The 20,723-nt window shown below is 35.3% G+C and overlaps 3 protein-coding genes across 6 annotated transcripts in view; 1 reads left to right on the top strand and 2 right to left on the bottom strand.

Annotated features, from left to right (window-relative positions):
• LOC145781954 (uncharacterized) overlaps window positions 1-12,057 on the top strand; it is a 93,707-nt gene extending 81,650 nt beyond the window's left edge. For all 3 annotated transcript variants that reach the window (XM_082593664.1, XM_082593663.1, XM_082593662.1), the window contains 3 exons: window positions 740-802; window positions 4,770-4,856; window positions 11,550-12,057. In XM_082593664.1, the coding sequence (XP_082449790.1) occupies window positions 740-802; window positions 4,770-4,856; window positions 11,550-11,623 (224 nt within the window). In that variant the 3' untranslated portion in view covers window positions 11,624-12,057. The remainder of the gene's footprint in view (window positions 1-739; window positions 803-4,769; window positions 4,857-11,549) is intronic.
• On the bottom strand, window positions 5,904-8,180 carry LOC145781956 (uncharacterized). The gene is made up of 4 exons (XM_082593667.1): window positions 8,054-8,180; window positions 7,516-7,722; window positions 7,055-7,181; window positions 5,904-6,454 (listed from the first exon to the last, which is right to left on the bottom strand). Exons 2-4 carry the CDS (start codon window positions 7,657-7,659, stop codon window positions 6,420-6,422), a joined length of 306 nt encoding a protein of 101 aa, XP_082449793.1. The 5' UTR covers window positions 7,660-7,722; window positions 8,054-8,180; the 3' UTR covers window positions 5,904-6,419.
• Window positions 10,940-19,435, bottom strand: LOC145781955 (uncharacterized). 2 transcript variants are annotated; one of them, XM_082593666.1, is made up of 5 exons: window positions 19,220-19,435; window positions 18,703-18,921; window positions 18,049-18,231; window positions 17,190-17,350; window positions 10,940-11,195 (listed from the first exon to the last, which is right to left on the bottom strand). In XM_082593666.1, the coding sequence occupies exons 1-5, from the start codon at window positions 19,431-19,433 to the stop codon at window positions 11,169-11,171; spliced, it is 804 nt and encodes a 267-aa protein (XP_082449792.1). In that variant the 5' UTR covers window positions 19,434-19,435; the 3' UTR covers window positions 10,940-11,168. The 2 variants fall into 2 exon arrangements, with proteins under 2 accessions (XP_082449792.1, XP_082449791.1); XM_082593665.1 differs by lacking the exon at window positions 10,940-11,195 and having other exon boundaries at window positions 17,099-17,350.
• Between the last annotated feature and the right edge of the window lie 1,288 nt (window positions 19,436-20,723).

Below are 20,723 nucleotides of genomic sequence, written 5' to 3'. Positions count from 1 at the left end.
GATTGAAGACACATTATACAGCAATTGAACTCTACATAACAAAGGGTGGTGTTTTCCCGTTCTCGGCACCTTAAAAAAAATCCCGGTTTCAAGCAGTCATTCCAGGTTCTAGCTCAAGAGTAATTCCAGGATTCCTCGCTAATCAGCCATTGCAAAATGTACATGTAAGACAATGATATAAAAGAAACAAAGCGATCGGCCAAAAATTATGTATCAAAAAGCTTCACTCCACTGTATTTTTTCACATTGATTCAACCTTTGTAGACCTTGAATCGACGTAAAAAGATCAGATGTGCTTGTTTAGGCAGTGTAAACTGTTATGACGTGTCAACATAACTTGTGGTACGTGACTTATCATTATCGCATTTTCTCATACCAGGATAAACTTGACAGTTGGTTAACTTGACCCCATTTTGACAGTTTTATCGCAGCTTTCGCTATTTTGATGCAAACCAGCCCTGACACTTCGTTTCTTATCATCACTAGTTTGGTTAGAACATCCTGCAACGATTTTCATTTTAGCGATAAAAGCATTATTTTTCTACATTTTGGCCAGCTATACAGTGAATGCCTGCACTCCGCAACTAAATACTTGATCCCGTTTTCCAACATGCAATTAATGTCAAACTTGATTTGATATTTCTTTCTCTTCAAAGTTCAAATAACAAACTTTAAAATTGTTCATACTATACTTGATTTCAATTAAACCAGACGTTTACAGTTCCTTGTTTGCATACAGAAGCCTCATCGGAACTACATCATGAATATGAAGAAATTCAAGATGTAGCAAAGGAAACTTTTGGTAAACCAAACAGTAGGCCTAGTCAGTGGCGAATGTGGGGTGGGATTGGGATGATCGCCTCCATAACACACAGAAAACTAACTTTATTCATGTTGTATTTGCAAGTTTGAATTAATGTACTCCTACACATCATCGTGTTTTGTTGAAACCGCCCCCTCCTTTAAGGCTACTTGCTAGATCCGCCCTGCCTACAGTATCAAATAGTTTCAGAGTGTTTCAAGCACACTACAAAAGCAGCATCCTAAGGCGCTTGCTGTGGTAAGTTCTCTGGGAGCAAAACGTGTTTGAAGAAAATTTTACGATGGTTTCCTTGAGTTGTTCAAGCAGTATCAATACATCTAATCGTCTGCAAGGGATTGGGTACTCTTTCAAAAGTGAGACAGAAGTTTGTTTTTCTGTAAGGACTGATACATACTATACTGACACAGATATCATTACAAACAAACATAATGTAGGGTGATAGATTAAACAGGCCAAACAAAAAAAGTTGAAAGGCACGACATGTGAGAGTCACTTTGGGGTATTTCGAGGTCCTTGATTCCGAAAATGCACTTTCTCTTTTTGAATTGGCTCTACTTTTTGAGATACAGCAAAATTATATTTCTTACAGTTTCCAGTACCTCTTGATTTAACTTATTCATTCGAGTCGTTTATTACATAAACTGAACAGGAAGCAGTCCCAGGCACATTTATAAGTTGTATAAACGCTATGTGGAACCAATCAAGTTGATTACAACCAAACAAACAGTTTACTGGCCTAGTAACACTCAGACTATGATGTGAAGTAATCCTGAGGATACAAGATGAAGAATATATCACTTGCGTTTGTATATTTGTCTACTTTAACACTATCAAACCTGCTAATTAGGTTATTAACTACCTACAGAATATATAGATTGTTTTGCTTAACAAATTCGACAAATCAATCTAAACAAACGCAACTCATTATTATGGTAGCCTACTGAGCGACACCCATCAAGGTACGAAGGCCTTTGACATAGTTAGTTACAGAATACAAAGTTATGTTCTTCTCTAAAGTAACTGCTTAGAATTTTATCCTTGTTACGAAAGAACGGAATCTTGGCCTCGGAGTCAAGAATGCCATGTTGATCGAGACGAGGAGCCAAGGTTTCAGCTGCCACTTTTGATATCTAGTTCTCTAACTACAGTAGGCGGTAGAGATGGTTTTGAAAAAGAGGTTTGACCAAAACATTATGAAGCTATTGAGGGTTACTCTTGGTCATGCCTATTTTAGGCCTATCTGTTGTTTCAAGCAAACTTCTACTTGAAACAAGAGGAGGCAAAGAAAAAATAAAAGTAGGAACGTCAGTGCAATGTCCACCTTGCAGGCTCCATGTAAGAATGACGTTGCAACTTACTTTGTGACGACTTGATGCGAACATGTTCACTGTAAGGAAGTAGCAATTGTCATGGTGATTTTTGTTTGGCTACTTTTTTTAGTGCTCTTTAATATATTTTTTGGTGCTGAGTTCAAAAATCCAGTTGGTTTTTTCGTACTATCGTTACTTTTTGAGATATTCAATTTTTTTGTTTTATCTGATGTAGCTGTAAGTTGCAAATTGTTTTACACTCTTGCAGTTGATTTCAACCTGACATCAAGGTCCGGTTTGGTTTTTAAGGTCATAAAGAAGGCTTGAAGATAAACGTAACATAGTTTTACAAACAGTAAGTGTCATTCAAAAATTTACTTTTGAGCAATCTTTTCTTTTATGACCGCTCTTGCCTTGCTTTACCAAACACCCAATGTGGTCTCTCAGCATTGCATTGTCCAAGCGGCCTTTATGTCGTTTTTACATTGACTCAATATCTTGGTGAAATCTCTCCTCATGCTCCTTACTGAAGTCACCAAGATTTTCTTGAAAAACATCCAGATGCGAACATAAAAAATAGTTTTTTAGACATTGAGACAACCCATGGTTTGGTAACATTTGATTTGTTTTTCCACCAACTCTTTGTAATTTCGGTCCTTTTTATTTATCAAAACTCCATCATCCACGCTTTAAAGTACTTGCCACTCTTCCATTTGTGTTTCATTCATTCTTTCTTCCAAGCTTTAGCATTGTGCTCATCTGGGGACCCACAAATATTCCTCAAATATTCCTCCTTTCGTTTTGCCAACCGATAGTCTGGGAAATATTAAGCCAATTTCTTGATATACTTGTCTTTAAAAATCCAAAGCTTTTACAAACTGTTTTACCAGACCTCAGTTGATATGAAGTGATTGCAGTAAATGGTTTTCCCAGCTTAGAAGAGACTCCCTAGTAACGTACATTTCTGGAGTTAGTTTTTCCCGTGTCGGCCAATAAATTTTCTCATAGTGCTCACCGTCAGCTCTACTACACAAGCACAAAAAAGCAAGAGTCGCCAAAATCACCACAAACATATCACTTAAACTGAGCGTAACTGATGTCAATGAGCAGTTGCTTGACATTTTCATCATCTTTTTTCATCTATATTGAATAAACAAATGAAATTGACCGATATATGTTGCCATTGTGAAGTAACACTGCTTCAGATTTTTTAAGATCCAGATCACGTATTAATTAATACAATTATTTTGAGCTGGAAAATGAGGTTCTGAGATTGTTGGTGCATATTCCGCATCAGTGTATGTATTTTTATTTGTTGCTGAGTCTTTCCTGAAGTATATTAATTTTCTATATAAAATAATGAAGAATAGTACACAGCATATAAGAAATGGAATCCAGTCTCAAAGCATATAAATCACTGTTAGTGATGCAGAGAAAAAACTAACATTTGATGGTGGGTTTGGAACTGGTAAGGCTGCAATGAATGAGGGTTTACTTGCATATGTCAAAGCTGTTCTTCCGCTGATTTTGCGATACTTCGATATGTTTATGATGCAAAATCATCATGCAAGTCTCTCAAACTCACGGAACTGCAAATAACATAACTTTTCCAAAACCCACTCAATCATCCTTCAAGATTAGATCGACAGCTGCCACAAAGTCCATGTAGTGCTCATGACTAATTCTGATTACTACTGTCCATCCCCAAATATAGTCTAGCTGTCCGAAACATGATAATGCTGACAGACAGACACAGATCGTATAGTAACCATAACCACATAAACAACCTGCAGTTTACGGAAATCACAAAAAACGGAAATCATCGTATCTCAAAAACGATCGATGATAGAAAAAACTGATAGCATTTTTGGAATCAGCGCTTGAAAATCCTACAGATACACGTAAAAAATGTAGCCAAAAAACATTTTTTTTAAATTTTGTTACGTAGTGTTATAAGTAGCCTAGAATGAGAGTTGGTGTTATTAGAAGTTGTAATCGAGATTAGAGTTGTATCAGAAGTTGTGAGTGAAGTACGTTGAAATCCATTATAAGAGTTACAGGTGTTGGAATCTAGTGCTGTTCAAGTTATATTGATTATTATTTGTTGTAAGTGCTGAACCATTCGTTAAAGTCCTTCAAGAATTTTCATTTATCATCGGATAACCAGAACTCTTCGACCATTCATTTAACTGTTTTACGTTTGATATCCCAATAAACTACGTCAATTTTTCCAAAGTCTCTTTCCTGGTAAGAGATAGAAAGAATCGTGACATAGATCTAATTGGAAAAACCAAGTACATTTTTGGAATCAGAGGCCTAGAAATACTCTAAAATGACTTTCACCGTTTGTGCCAAAACTTTTTTCGGCTTGTGTTATAAATCATGTGTTCTAGTTTAAAATGTTGACCAGATAAAATACTACACAGTACCATTGTTTTTAAAATATTATATTATTTGAAAAAAGCTTGAGTTTTTTTGTAATATCAAAATTCTAAACTATTTTGAGGCTTCGCAATGAAACGCTGCAATCCTGGTAGCGACCGTGAGTATGTTGCTATAAATAACAACTTTAGGGCCTTTAGAGTTGATTACTTTTATTGGGTATATCAAAACGCTATTAGCATATTCATATGTAGAAGAACATTGGAATCATACCATGGATCCCCATTCCCACACGTACCTACAATTCGGTGATTATTCGAATCCTATTGGAGAAGGAGAAAGTAAGTTCTGAAAGGCAGGTCATAATAATAATTCAAAGAATTAAAAGGAATGTAGCCTACACTGTAAACGAAAAAGGCTCGAAAAAGAACCTATAAGGGAGCTACTGCGAATGGGGTTCTTTTTAAGAAAAGAACCCTTTAGGGGGTTCTTGAAAGAACCTATAAGGGAGCTACTGCGAATGGGGTTCTTTTTAAGAAAAGAACCTTTTAGGGGGTTCTTAAAAGAACCTATAAGGGAGCTACTGCGAATGGGGTTCTTTTTAAGAAAAGAACCCTTTAGGGGGTTCTTGAAAGAACCTATAAGGGAGCTACTGCGAATGGGGTTCTTTTTAAGAAAAGAACCTTTTAGGGGGTTCTTAAAAGAACCTATAAGGGAGCTACTGCGAATGGGGTTCTTTTTAAGAAAAGAACCCTTTAGGGGTTCTTGAAAGAACCTACAAGGGAGCTACTGCGAATGGGGTTCTTTTTAAGAAAAGAACCCTTTAGGGGGTTCTTGAAAGAACCAATACAGGGTTCTTTCAATAACCCCCAACGGGTTTTTTTTCTTAAAAAGAACCTTTTTGAGGTACTATTATGAACCTTCTGAACGTTCGATAAAATACCTTTCAGGTTTTTTTCTTATTTAGTACCTTTTTGAGGTACTATTATGAACCTTTGATAAAATACCTTTCAGGGTTTTTTTTTATTTAGTACCTTTTTGAGGTACTATTCTGAACCTTCTGAACGTTCGATAAAATACCTTTCAGAGTTTTTTTCTTATTTAGTACCTTTTTGAGGTACTATTCTGAACCTTCTGAACGTTCGATAAAATATCTTTCAGGGTTTTTTTCTTATTTAGTACCTTTTTGAGGTACTATTATGAACTCTCGATAAAATACCTTTTAGGTTTTTTCTTATTTAGTACCTTTTTGAGGTATTATTATGAACCTTCTGAAGGTTCGATAAAATACCTTTCACGGTTTTTTTCGTATTTAATACTTTTTTGAGGTACCAACCTTCCTATGGTTCCAATAGACACCTTTAGATAAACTTACAGTGCTATAACTGATGCTTAAGGTTTTATTGAAAAAGACGGTTACAAAGCAAATACCTTCACAAAACACGATTATCAAGAAATCGTGTTTTGTAGAAATGAACAAGTGTAAAGAAAACGAAAAACAGTGAAGCATCTTTATTCTTTACATATAGGACGATAAAAAAATACAGACCACAACAACTACAAAAATTATATAGGATGATCGATAGCTTTTAAAGAGCGCAGAAAACGTACTTGCAACAACGAGATACCGGTACACGTTTTCTGATCTCCTAAATACCTTCCGAGCATCCTGTATAATCACTGCCCATTACAATTTATTTACAAAACGCAATACCTTGCTTGTTACCTCCACATCTAAATGTAAAATGTGGGTAGAGAAAAAAGACAAGGTATGCTTAATGGATTTGGGGTACTGGATGTTAAACACCCAGTAAGTACTCATCAGCACGGCCACAGCATCCACTAAATTATCCATGCCAATTACTTGACACCCGTCAACCATGACAGTGAAGCCATCTTCTTCTTCAAACTGTATAACCGGATATGTTGATTCTGGATTCTATAACAAACAATGAGCATATTATATATCAACTCGATGGCCAGCACAAGTGCGGGCATTGAGCAACATTCACTTCACCAAACAAATAGCCTACAATGGGTGGGAGACACACAACCAAGAGCCTTTTACTTGGTATCACATTTAGCGATTATCAATCAAGTGCGATGGCTCGCCATGCAGGACATCAGTAATGTTCTTAATCAACTTTTACATTCTTAATTAGCTTAATTATAACCACCAATTTCCGTAACAAAGCATGCATTGAAAATTGATGCTTATAGCATTGGTTGTGATGTAGCCATGATAACTCTCATGAAAGAGTGACGGTACCGTGAGTATAGCCAGCTTGGATTAAACTAGTTCTTCTCTAAAAAATGATCTATTATTATGTATTAATTAATAGTTGCTATACATACTGTACGAACTACAAATTAGGGAGCGTTCAACGTCAAGCGGTAACTGGGGAGGGTACCTGAAAGTTGATATTGGAGGAGGGGGTGAAAAGCTGGGTGACGTCAATTGTAAACCCTTCTCCTCAAGCAAAAAAAGATAGTTTAAACTTAACTTGATATAATGAGAATGCAAGTTTAGTTATGTTACCTGTTAAGTTCAGAATGTCCGCCGGCAATTTCTGCTTTTTAACGTCCTGATAAAAACGGTGGTGGCTAGTTTCTGAGAGCAGTTCAACACAATCTTTTTGCACCAGACTGTTCATTTCTTCGATCATCTGCAAAGACAAAAACCTCAAATTAACCTTCACATACATCCACGATTTCTGTCACTATATAGGATATATTAAAACTCATAGTATAAACACAGGGTCAGTTGGATAATAATGCTTAAAGGCGAAATATATTTGTCAATTAATCAGGCTTCTGTGTTTATACTGTGAGTTTACTGCACTGAGCTAACAAGTTCCAGCAGCGATCGCCTGATAGTTGTCGCCTGATATATCTGATGTCAGCTAGATCCCAGTCACCTTACTAACCAGTACGTCACACTGGCTTTAGTCTTTAAATAGTGCCGTATATATATAAAAATGAACGTAATGTTCAACATACCCAAACAGCGGTTCCCAACGACAGATATTTCGCTTGCAGATCCGCAACCGACATTTCGTTCCCATTGTGCAAACACGTGGATCGAGTGCACAACATTCGGTCGCGAATCAAGCCGTTGTTGCGACAGCTCTCCCCCTTCGCCATCTCCCCTCTCAATTGTTTCAAATGACGCTCAATGTTGAAAGCATCTTCTACCTCGCCAACCAACTGTAAAACACAACAATTAGCACGCACACAACCATAGATACAAGGTTTGCAGTAATAAGGTTTATAGTAGAGTAGACATTGACAGTTGACGGTATCCTGATGCGATGGTTTCTGAAGACAATATTATAAATTGTAAATAGAAACAGAGGATTAACTGTTGTTTTACAAAGTATAAAGTTGTTGTTATTGTATAAAGAAGACCACGTTGCGTAATCACAAAACAACAGACGAGAACATTAATCTGACGTGAGAGGATCCTTAGAATACAAACTTTTAACCAGTATATCGCCAAAGTACGACATAATTAATAATATAAAGAACAGTATCTTACCAACTAATTGTAGCATACAGATCTTCACGAGTTGATTTCTGCACTTCGATAGTTGGCATAATTACTGATACTATCTTATATATGCAGCAGCAGATGTCTTGACTCTATGTCTATACACTAATCTAACTATCCTAAACTGTGAAATGCGTTGTAGTCACCACATACACTGGCTTGACCGGTAAACTGGTCTGACCCGTAAACGTACGATAACTAGTAGAAATTACGTCAAGAGACGCACAAATGCTTCCTTCAGCTTACGAAAACGAAAAAAAAGTTTTCTAAACGACGACTTCAAGCTTGACTGAACAGCGACACAAAACGATAAAAACACAAGGTTGTTTTGATAATTTTACGTTAGTTTTTTGTATTGCCTACTTGTGTTCCTTTATTTCGTCATGCGTTCTTTATTGTTTTGCACTCTCTTGCACTGATCGCCAAAAGAAAAAAGGATTCGTAATTGGCAAATCGGTTTGTATTACATTCGTTCTAAAATTGCTTATTTCAATATTTCATAATTTCAAAGACAGTCACAAATCGAAAGCTCAAAAGTTACAGCGCAAGTGAAATTGTCTAACACGCACATTAAAGTAGCCTAAATTAATGCACATCAAGCATATTAAAAGCACAAACAAAAACCAAATCAAAAATCGTGTGTCGTTTCATCTCATTTTACAAATGTTGTAGACTATGTTTTAATCATCATCATCATTCGTTCAGTCAATTGGAATTGTCGGTCACGCAATATGCCTTCTCTCTTCACAGCTGTACAGTTTTGCGTTTATCAAACCTTACTGCATCAATATCGGATTGTCCATGCACAAACTGTACAGTCTTGCCTTTACCAAAATGTAATGCACCAATATCAGAATCAACATATCCGGTTATACAGTTTGAAGAAGAAGATGGCTTCACTGTCATGGTTGACGGGTGTCAAGTAATTGGCATGGATAATTTAGTGGATGCTGTGGCCGTGCTGTTGAGTACTTACTGGGTGTTTAACATCCAGTACCCCAAATCCACTAAGCATACCTTGTCTTTTTTCTCTACCCACATTTTACATTTAGATGTGGAGGTAACAAACAAGGTATTGCGTTTTGTGAATAAATTGTAATGGGCAGTGATTATACAGGATGCTCGGAAGATTTTTAGGAGATCAGAAAACGTGTACCGGTATCTCGTTGTTACAAGCATGTTTTCTGTGCTCTTTAAACGCTATCGATCATCCTATGTAATTTTTGTAGTTGTTGTGGTCTGTATTTTTTTATCGTCCTATGTAAAGAATAAAGATGCTTCATCGTTTTTCGTTTTCTAAGGTTGGTACCTCAAAAAGGTATTAAATAAGAAAAAAATCCTGAAAGGTATTTTATCGAACGTTCGGAAGGTTCATAATAGTACCTCAAAAAGGTATTAAATAAGAAAACACCTGAAAGGTATTTTATCGAATGTTCATAATAGTACCTCAAAAAGTTATTGAAAGAACCCTGTATTGGTTCTTTCAAGAACCCCCAAAGGTTTTTTTTCCTTAAAAAGAACCCCCATTCCCAGTAGCTCCCTAATAGGTTCTTTTTCGAGCCTTCTTCCTTTACAGTGTTGTTGCTAAAAGAATCTCAAAAAAAGGTTAAAAAAAAAACGTTTCGAAAAGAACCTTTCTGCAGGGTTCTTTTCGAAACAAGTTCCGAAAAAGAACCCTAGGCTTAGGGTTCTTTTGGCAAGCAAAGGGTTCTTTTTGCAATAAAGAACCTTTGTTGTTAAAAGAACCCTAAGCCTAGGGTTTTTCTCGAAAAAAGAACCCTAAACGAACCTTTTTCGAAACAAGTTCCGAAAAAGAACCCTAGGCTTAGGGTTCTTTTGGCAAGCAAAGGGTTCTTTTTGCAATAAAGAACCTTTTTTGTTAAAAGAACCCTAAGCCTAGGGTTTTTCTCGAAAAAAGAACCCTAAACAAACCTTTTTCGAAACAAGTTCCGAAAAAGAACCCTAGGCTTAGGATTCTTTTGGCAAGCAAAGGGTTCTTTTTGCAATAAAGAACCTTTGTTGTTAAAAGAACCCTAAGCCTAGGGTTTTTCTCGAAAAAAGAACCCTAAACGAACCTTTTTCGAAACAAGTTCCGAAAAAGAACCCTAGGCTTAGGGTTCTTTTGGCAAGCAAAGGGTTCTTTTTGCAATAAAGAACCTTTTTTGTTAAAAGAACCTTAAGCCTAGGGTTTTTCTCGAAAAAAGAACCCTAAACGAACCTTTTTCGAAACAAGTTCCGAAAAAGAACCCTAGGCTTAGGGTTCTTTTGGCAAGCAAAGGGTTCTTTTTGCAATAAAGAACCTTTTTTGTTAAAAGAACCCTAAGCTTAGGGTTTTTCTTGAAAAAAGAACCCTAAAAGAACCCTAAACGAACCTTTTTCATTTACAGTGTACCAGCTTTTCTTAGAATTTTCTTTGAACTTTAATACATACAGTATTTGTGTCGCTAGTATCCAATTACTTGTATTTTGGATCTATCTCAGATGATTGTTATGTCCAAGCTTAGTGACAAAATCTTTTATTTTTCTCAAGTTTTTATTTTTAACAAATTCAAACCATTTCTTAGCACAATCTTTCTCAAAAACATTACACCATCTCATTGGTGGGAAAACTAGCTTACGTTACGCAGAAGTCCGAAATTAACAATTAAATCAATTTTCATTCGGCTTATTAATCATTCTTGAAAACCATCATCTCATCCGAAACTTTAAAGCAATCCAAGCAAATTCTTCACTTTTATTGTACTTCGCTCAGGAGATCCGTAAGATCGAAACATTGGCCATTGTCCGCAGTAGACAACATCTTTTTAGACATTTTCTTTAAACAAAAACAAAAACAGAGTTTAAAGTCGTGAAATTTTCACTTTACGTGGAGCTATATGTGCTTGAGAGATTACTGATAGTTTTTATTCACATAATAATAATCATGACCTCAACCGTCTTCATACGGGCGTCGGACTTTTCCGCTCAGCCATGCACCAATGGGGAATGGCCTCTTCCTCTTCTTGTAAATGCCGTGCTGAGAAACAGACCGCAGACCACATCATCAACGAATGCTCCATATTCAAGCCACCTAACGGATTGAAAAGTTTGCTCGTCTTTCCATTCAGCGGCACCTAGTGGATGGAATAACCTACAGACAACAACACTTCGATAATTGGAAACTGCTCTCTGCTAATCTAAATAACCGGACCTTTGATGGTTTAAAGCCTCTACAAGTATGCGAAACTGCCAGGAATAATTTAAAGGAGGCTTTCTCCATTTGAGGACAAAGATTCAAACTACCCAACTATTATTGCTAACTGTTTATAGTAAGTTATGATTTGCTTGGCCTAGAAAATAATTAAAGTCGTGAATCAATATTCAACTTTTCAAATTTTGTTTAAAATACAGTAACAAATTTACAATGTAAGAAAACCGATAAAGTAGTTTGGCTGACAAAACACATTTGCTTCGTATTATTGGCAACTTGTAATTTTATTTTCAGGAAGCAGATCTGCGACTTCAAGTTCCGTTGCAAACATATCCCATCAATACGTGAATACTCAACACACTAACTAAACCAATCAACACGGATTAGGAAAACATCGCAGTTTACAATCTATATTGTGTGCCATTGCAATGTCCGTTTATACAAAAATAAAAAGAAAGCAAAGTAACATCAGATGCATCTTGCTGACACAAACATTCAAAGACGTATCAGTCCTAATTCATCTTTTAACTGTTATACTTGTTTGCTTCCTGTGTTTGCAACATACAGTAATATAAAAAGAAAATATTTCGAACATAAAAAGAACACTCATTTAATTACGTCTGCTTTTGTTTTGTCATTTCATTGATCGCTTTTTATGGGAAACTCTGAAATTTGGAAAACATTTTAATGATTCAGGTATAGTACACATTACACCCATTTTAAGGTATTCTGTTTGTTTCAAGTGTGGTGCATTGAAGATACGAAAAAAACGCTATGCAGACCCATAATTAATAATTTAATATATAATTTTGTTCTCACGAAGCTTCCAGAGACTATGGTAATACTAACTCACGAGAACTCATTTTTTTTGTGAACAAGTTAAAGACGTTTCCAGAATCGCACGAACGCAAAATCTTCTAGAATCAAGTTCCGCAATAAAAGATTACGTCATTAAAGGTTACTATAGGACAGGAACTGACAATAAAATCTTGCAAGAATTACGCAATTAAAATAGCGCACTTGTTGAAGAACATATAATGTAGCCTGCCGTCTGGGCTATACTTATTGATTGCGACATAATTATATTTAAGACATTTTTCAACTCATATTGGTTGAGAATACATTTGCAAGTATAGTTGGTAGTATATTTATGAATGTAGCATTATTATAACATATATGAAACATGAATAAAGGCTATTGCTGAATCATTCCATATACAAACACAAATCTTAGATTAAAAGTATAATTTTGACGTTTCTGTGTTTATAGTCTGAGAAATCATTGTGGACTTGAGCAGCCGATCCTTGGTATAGCATTTGAATGTTTAACAGAATTGCTCATTGACGTAATATTGTTCCACAATAGTGACAATATCAATAAAATATACAACAATGAAGCGACAAAAAAAAATTAATTTAATAAAATAAAGACCATATAAACTGCGTTTATCAAATTTTATTATTAGAAATGAGTTTTTAAAGCAAAGAACGCAGAAAATTTTGTTGAAGGTTAAAAAAGTATTGCTTGAAGCTATGTTAAACAGAACCATGGTAACCTACTTTTACTCCAAGACAAAAACAAAAGTCGGCTTCGGAAGGGATACAAACTGTAAGCTTGTAATCATTTTCATATTCAGAGCTGCAAGGTAGTTTAGTGAATCTAATCGACGTCACATTTTTTCGTAAGTTTTTTGGTTTAGTGGGCAATGTAAGCTGAGTAATGTAAGTTATAAATCCAATTCACTGTCTACAAATGGCCTATCGTGGCCTTTCCTGTAGAGTACAAAATGAATTTTCCTAAGTTACGCTAAAATTGCATCATAGACGACTTTTTATAGTCATTTGCCTTTACTCTATTCCAGAAAAGAGCAGATCAATGGTGATTAAATCCTTGTATTTAGTAAACCCTGCGGTATCGAGCATGCTTTTACGTTCGTGTTTTGACGCTTCTACCTTTTTCAGACCCTTACTATGTGATAGCAAGTAATATGTCTTGCTTTGATGGTCGCAAATTAAACACAAAACCGAACTGTGTCCTTTATTGTCGAAAATTAATTTGTTTACAAAAAAACAAATAAACGACTAAACGTACCAGAGTGATAATACGAAATAACAACTGTAGTAAGTCGGCGAAGCCCATAGGCTATTTTCTATTAAAAGTATACATTTCTGCAACCTCTCTTTGTAACATCACACTTCAAAAAAGCATAGCTTCTTTACTCAAAATCAGAAAGGTATTGTTTGCATCGAATTTAAGTGAGTGTAGCCTCTTTTCAGCACAGATGTTCATTTGCAAAGAAAATTGACGACACGCATAGAAGGCTTTTGGAAACCGCAATTAAACTATGAGATTGAAAATTCATACTGCTAAATGAGCTATTTAACCATCAACGAACTTAATTTGTTTTCATATAGAAAATTAGGTGGAGACAATGTGGCTGACACACAGTGTTCAAACTTTTGAAGAGGAAATAGAAGCGCACAAAGCTTTTAACTGAATGTCATTTTATGTCTTCGCTGTAGGTTGAAGCAAAATCTTTTCAATGCTTAATTGTAGTTGAAAAATATCATTTGATTAAGAGATAACTTTAGATTATTGTACATTGCAAACTTTTCGAAAGCTCTAACTTATTGTTGACAAATATAGTTGATGTTAACCCTTTGCTTTTCAACGTTTTTTTGGAAGTTAACTGCTCAAGGGGGGGCCGTTTTTGGATCAAATTCAATCAGCTGTTACGTGTTATCCGCTGATGCTATTTGAACAGAAGTTGCACTGGTGTGAAAGCAAATCATTTGTATATAAGTTTGAAAAGTCATTATTTTAAAATTTTATATGTTAAACTTGATATTTCAATTTTTGCAAAGGTACCCAAAAACGACAATTTTGATTTAACTTGCCGCTATTTAATTACCGTGCTAATCCGATTTCATGCAAACTTCTGAATAACAAAGAGCTCGATCGAACGCACGAAGTGTGTGTGCGGTGTGCCGAATCATTGCATTGATTAGAATTTACGACTTGCGAGCAAATCTTATTGTAAGCTACTCACTGATTCTAAAATAGTTACAATCAAAGTAACATTGTTACACGAATTTGAAAAAAAAACAAAACTGCGTTTGTTGTCTTACATTTTTATCCTAAACTAATGCATTCCCAAACTCATGGCTAGCTTCTAGTTTTATGGAACCAAATTTCTCATAAGTAACACCTTAGCCTGCTTGAATAGCTGTTTACATCTTCGTTTGTGTATTTAGGTCTACAATTGAGTTTGTAGTATGAATATTTTTAGTAGAGAGAAGACAGTTGAACAAGTTGTTGAAATTATCTGAAATTTCTAAGTTCAAATTAGGTGCTTTTGAAATTGTGGATTTGTGTCAAGTCGCATCACAAATATCATGCAGGCCACATCATAAGTCATTTCGCTTACGGGTGTTTATAAACATGACTCATAAATTACATCCACAAAAAATACAGCATTTATATCAACAAAGCTAAGTTCGAAGCTCACTTTTTATTGAAGATTGTGTCAATCAATTCGAAATAATGCAACAGCGAATTGCCGCCAGCGTCGAAATAATGCAACAGCGAATTGAGGAACGTGCGTAAACAAAGGAAATGTGAAATAACCCACAGTCAGCAAATCTACATAAATTTAACGTTTACAAATGTTGAATCAATGTAAAAGGACTGGATTGCTGACTGGGTCCTTATTGTTTGAAGCACTAAAAATACGCGTAATATCGACAACATCAGCAAGGCAGTGATTATGTTTCTGGCCAAAAAAAAAAAAATAACTTTTGACTTCAAAGATAAAAATGATTATAACGAAGCTTCAAAGTTTGTCGTAAAACATTTTACAGAGATACAATAAACATAATCATTTTGTGCCAGATTGTGAGAAGACTTCCTAGATTCTTTCCAACCATTTGCATGATTGCAAATTATTTTCTATAACTCTATATTGCTAAAAAATGGCTTCTTTGTTGAAACAACGTGGCTACAATTCTATAAGAAATTCTTAGGCCTACTACATTGAAGTAATGAAATTTTTTTTGTGATTTTGCTGATGACGTTTTACAATATCCGAGAAGTAAAAAATAATAATGATGAATTATTTTATAAAACCGTGGTTTGCAAGTGCTTCACAAAAAATTGTTGAGGGAAAATTTACTATTAGACGTAAAACGTTTGTAAAAGAAAATTGTCGGTTTACGTATTTATAATGTTTATTGCGCTGTTATCGAATTATAAACTGCCTGTATTGTCTACCTTTGTGGTTGCCGGCCAGCTTAGAGCAGCATGCAAACCATGCGTTTTTGGTATTTGCATCGTGTTATGATTCTCGAAAATCTCCCACAAGGTCTTTATTTTTATCGTGATATTTTTGTGCCTTGTCTGTCCTGAACTTGAAGTCATTGTGCAGCACAATCCACACCGGTTTTTAGACTCAGTCTTCATTGAAAATCTTTTGTGTGGTGCATCATTTCAAGTAGTGTCTTCCCCTAAACTGTTACACAAATCGCCCAGAACCAGAACCATCGTGTTATCTTACAGCAGTTGAGAGCCCGTTATTGTATGTGTGGAATTATTACTGTAGATGTCTGACTAAATTCATGCCAAAGTTGAGCAAATTCTGCTTTCGGGATCCTTGCCGTTATTTACGGTATTTTTTGTTGATAAGTTTGGGCAGCATTTTTCCAAGATAAATGAAGACATCGGTATTGTTCGTCACTTAGATTTAGTTTTCTCAGCATTGTTTATTCATTCTTTGATCCACTAGTTTGTCCCACTTTTGGTATAATCGGATCGTTTATAGCCTAAATGGCGGGTCTTCACAATAGCCGGCCTCTTATACATTGGCGCAACGTATTCAGATGTTGAATCAATGATGAAGAAAGCTGATTTGTTGTTTGTCTTATGTGACGCCTAACTTTATGCCTCGTCTACAGTACAAAATATTTTGTAATGTACATTGTGTACATTGTACATTTTGTTTGTAGGCCTACATTACAAAATATTTTGTAATGTAGATGAAGCATTATCATCTTTATTTTGCGCTCTTTGGAACAAAACACAGTGCACTGTGAAACAAAAATACAGGACATAACAACAAGTAGGCGACATAAATCAGTGAAGGGACGCCATCGAGTTAGCTGCTACGTGTAAATGAAGCCTATCTCATAATTTTGAGTATCTCACAATTACTGTTTGCAAAAACGCTATTTCTCCGGCTTCTCCCAAAAGCATTTGCAGTGATACATTTCCTCAATTGCAAGTTTTGTCAATGAGAGCATTTCCATAGAACGTTTATTTCGAAACCAAGTTTTCGTGTCTTTATCCAAGAGAAGATTTCTTATTGTAACGTTTTTTATTCGTCAATGAATATTATCTGCTTGAAACAACTGTTTTGAATAGTTTGTGGCCTCCATAGTCTACTATTTTGATCGTGGATTGCTATTCTTCTTTGTAGAGCTGATAACGCAAAAAACGTTTGCTATTATTGTTTCTAATTAACAGCTTTGCGATCACTGGCTTTTCTTTGTAGCATAAGAAATAACGCGCTTTGTATTATTGAGGTCAAACCAAACAAAAGAAAGCAAGAGAATGCTTCTCTCTGCTCGCGCATATCGATGCACGAAGCAATTATGAGCTTATGGCTTGTCATCGCAATGTAATCCATTTCACGCTTTGCTGGAAGTTAGCTAGAAATAGCAAAAATTCACCAAAATCTTGAATTTACAAGAAAACTACACAACTTTTAGCATCAAATTTAATATCATCAGATCCGCCTGGCAATTTTAGGAAAAGTCAAGAAAAACCAAGTGCATGGCGTTACTGTGCTTCAAATAATTAAAGGAAATATGAGGGGGGGGCCAAATCCGGCCTCCCTTTGAGGAGCAAAGTGTTAAGATTGCATGATTCTGAGTACCATACCCCTCCTTCTTTCATCACTGCACAGTTGTTGTTGCCTTCATTGTTGTTGGGTTCACCATTTGCCCAGTTTCTAATGTCATGATCGCATTCGTTTGTTCCATCGATCCAATTGAAGTCACATTTGGCATTGAAGTTGTCACGTATCAATCCGATGTAGTAACCTAGTGTATTGAACGAGAACAAAAGTTATCTTCGCTCTTTATTTTGTCATCATATTGCACTAGGCTTTGTTTTTGTACTTCCTGTGCGGTGTGCATGGATAGACAACTGCATGCTGTGACTTAAATATCAAGTAAAATTTTTTATTGGAAATATATACTGTATTTCAGATCAATCTTTCTAGAAAAGTGCTTTTTTAATTGAATGATTAAAATTCATCGCTTGTTGAAGTAATTTATTTGTTTATTGAAACATGAACAATCGTTTCAAGACCATAAAATATTCCATCTGTGAACATGCTGTTTTAGAAAGAAGTCAGTCTATTTAACTGAGTGGTTTATCATAACCATTTCGCGAACCGAAACAGTAATCCAAGACAACAGAGCAACCGCTGTCCAGTGTCCAATCATTTGATTAAAGCTATACAACAAAGTAAAGCAAAGTAGAACAAGCATCAATACAATTGCACTTGACATTTTTTAGCAGGCTCCAAGTGATTAAGTCCTTTGGACGCTGACAAATGAAAGTGAGTAAGACGACAGATAAAGCCTTTTGGATGGAAGGCATTTTTTTTTTGACATTAGCTTGACGTTAAACATAGCTTGACCTCAAAATAAAAATTTGACTTTGCTAACTTAATAAAAATAGTTTTGCGCTAATACAAATGTAAAAAAATTAACCCCCATTTATTCCAACTGACCAGTATGACTAGGAAATGTCTTCAAAATTGAATTGATAAATTCTTGCACGTCGTTGGTTTGGACAAGAACCAAAGTGGAAGATGAACTTGAACAGGCTTTTTCTGCTTCATCCAAGCTACTTACAGAAGAGGTGCTGACGAAATATTCAACAGAAGCGTGCTTGTACCAATACCCAATTGTATCTATTAAAGCAAAATAGTACTGACAACAAAATAGTGCTGAGAATGCAAAACAATAATAAAATGCAATGAAAAAATTGGTCTCCAAACGTCCAGTTTGCGGAAAAAATTAGATAGTTTTGCAATCACATTGTCGTTCAAATATGGAAGATATTACACAAATAAACAAATTTAAATAAACAAGGGCAAACTTGCTACAGGATCTTAAGATAAACCAACGTTATATAAAAAACCTACAAACCTTTTAACTCGGGAGATAGATCTAGACGCGTAGGTGTTCACAACTTTGAAATAGGTTACCAACACAGGGATATGTACAAACATTAGCAAAAAAAGTAGAAATGTTGGATTTTCTGTTGGTCAAAGGCATGATATTATATTTAGATGTTTCGCTTTACAATATGTGTGCAATTTCTATTAGCTTTCCATTTAAAATCAAATTCCTTTTAAGCGCTGTACAAGGGTATAAGTTACCTGTTTGTCTTTGACAAATATAGTTGCTGTTGATATTGCATGACCTTGAGTACCATTTCCCTCCTTTCATCACTCCACAGTCGTTGCCATTTAAGTTATTGGGTTCACCAGTCTGCCAGCTTGTAAGACCATAATCACATTCGCTAGTTCCATCGGTCCAATTGAAGTTACATTTGCCCGTGATGCTTGCAGTCACACGCTTCAAGCCGATGTAGCAAACTGTTTAGTATGAACAAGTTATATACACAAGCGCACCCGCGGCTGGCGATCATCATAATAATATGATCTATATGTAATTTGCTTCATCGGTCTATGCGTTAGTTGGATGTGGCAATATTTCCAGTAACAAGTTGAAGCTATTTCGAATTTTTTCAATAATCCACATCCCACAATACTTGCCAATTTATTCAATCTGTTGTGATAACTATGCTCCACGTCTGTGACTCTAGGCTTACCATTGCAATTAGTCTACTGTTATTAGTTTAGCCACCGATCAACGAAAGTGAAAAATACTTACCAGACGAGGAAGAAACAATTGAATTGATGAATTCTTGCACGTCGTTGGTTTGGATAAGAACCAAAGTGGCAGATAAACTTGAACAGGCTTCTTCTGCTTTGTCAAAGCCATTTGCAGCAATGTTGCTGACGTAATATTCAATAGAATTATGCTGGTACCAAGTTTGAGCTGTCGCAGAGTGTACAGTCATCAACATCAAAGCAAAGAAAAACATCATTATTATAACCTAAACAATATAGATTTCATGATTAACAGCGTTATTGCAAGTATATGACATTACGTTTTCAGTTTTAAGACAATTTTATCTATTTTTTTGGAGTATTTGCGTATTATCTGGATAGCTTCTTCCATGAGCATTTTCTAAACTGTTTGCAATCACCATAACTCTGGTTTTGTTTGACAAACTGCATGGGTCTTATTTTTTTAGAAAACGAAAGACTGGTGTTTTCTAAAAACTGAAAAAAAATTTGAGGCCTATGTTTAAATTTTTTCTGCAATTTTCAACCATTGGCACAATTTTTTTTTTTTTTTTGCAAAGTGAAGTTTATTCATTTTATTCAAGTACATTTTATAGAAGTTTACTTGTTTTTTTCCTATACTACGCTACATAAACACAACTGCTACAGCGTATGAATATTGTATCGTCAAAATAACAAGAAAAAAAAACATTTGTAAACCAATAAAAATTGTCACATCATAAACAGAAATAAATCAGAAAACATCAAAAATCAGAAAACATATCAATCAGAAACACAAGCTAAGCATGAGGTTCTCAAAGTTTTCACCTTTGTTTAGCCTAATCCATGCCGACTGCACCAAGACAAATTTACTCTCATTACTATTTTTGCTGAGGTGTTGATCATAGGCTATACTGTGTAGTCTGCAACTTGTTTTTTAATAAATTTACGCCATTGTTACATAAAATTTACCTCCGGTTGAGAATCCTTAAATTGAATATTATAAATAAGAGGAGGGGGGAATTTAATCGGCTTTTTTTTCAAATCCAACTTTAGCCCTGCTTTTAGAATACTATAAGACATTCTAAGACCTCTGGGAAAAAAACTTTGAAACTTCAGTTTAAAAAACCCCCCTACCCCAAAAATTACTTTTCGCATTTATTTGCCTTGTGTTAAATTGGAGTCTCTTTTTGTTAATGACATTTAAAGTTCAAATATTATTTGCTGCTGTACTAAAACACTTCAGGTATGTTGCAAGATTGCCAAAAACATTTTTCTGGTTATTTTCATCTTAAAATGCGGAAAAGTGGTCATTTCGATTTGTGCGCATGGCTATGCGCATGCACAAAGCGTGACATTAATGCTAGCAGTTTGTATAAAGCTGCGGTTGTATTTGAGCCGCCATAGATAAAACCAAAACCTATCTCTACAACTTAATTTTCAAAAAATAAAGTTATTTTTAGCTTGTTTTGTTATGATAACTGATTTAACTAGTAAAACGTCTTTGGCTTCTGTCTGCAAAAGTTTACTTCGCATTTTCGATTTAA

The sequence above is a fragment of the Aplidium turbinatum genome, chromosome 13, assembly GCF_918807975.1.
Source record: "Aplidium turbinatum chromosome 13, kaAplTurb1.1, whole genome shotgun sequence".
NCBI lineage: Eukaryota > Metazoa > Chordata > Ascidiacea > Aplousobranchia > Polyclinidae > Aplidium > Aplidium turbinatum.
Note: the sequence above shows the minus strand (reverse complement) of the source record. Positions and strands in the feature narration are given on the sequence as shown.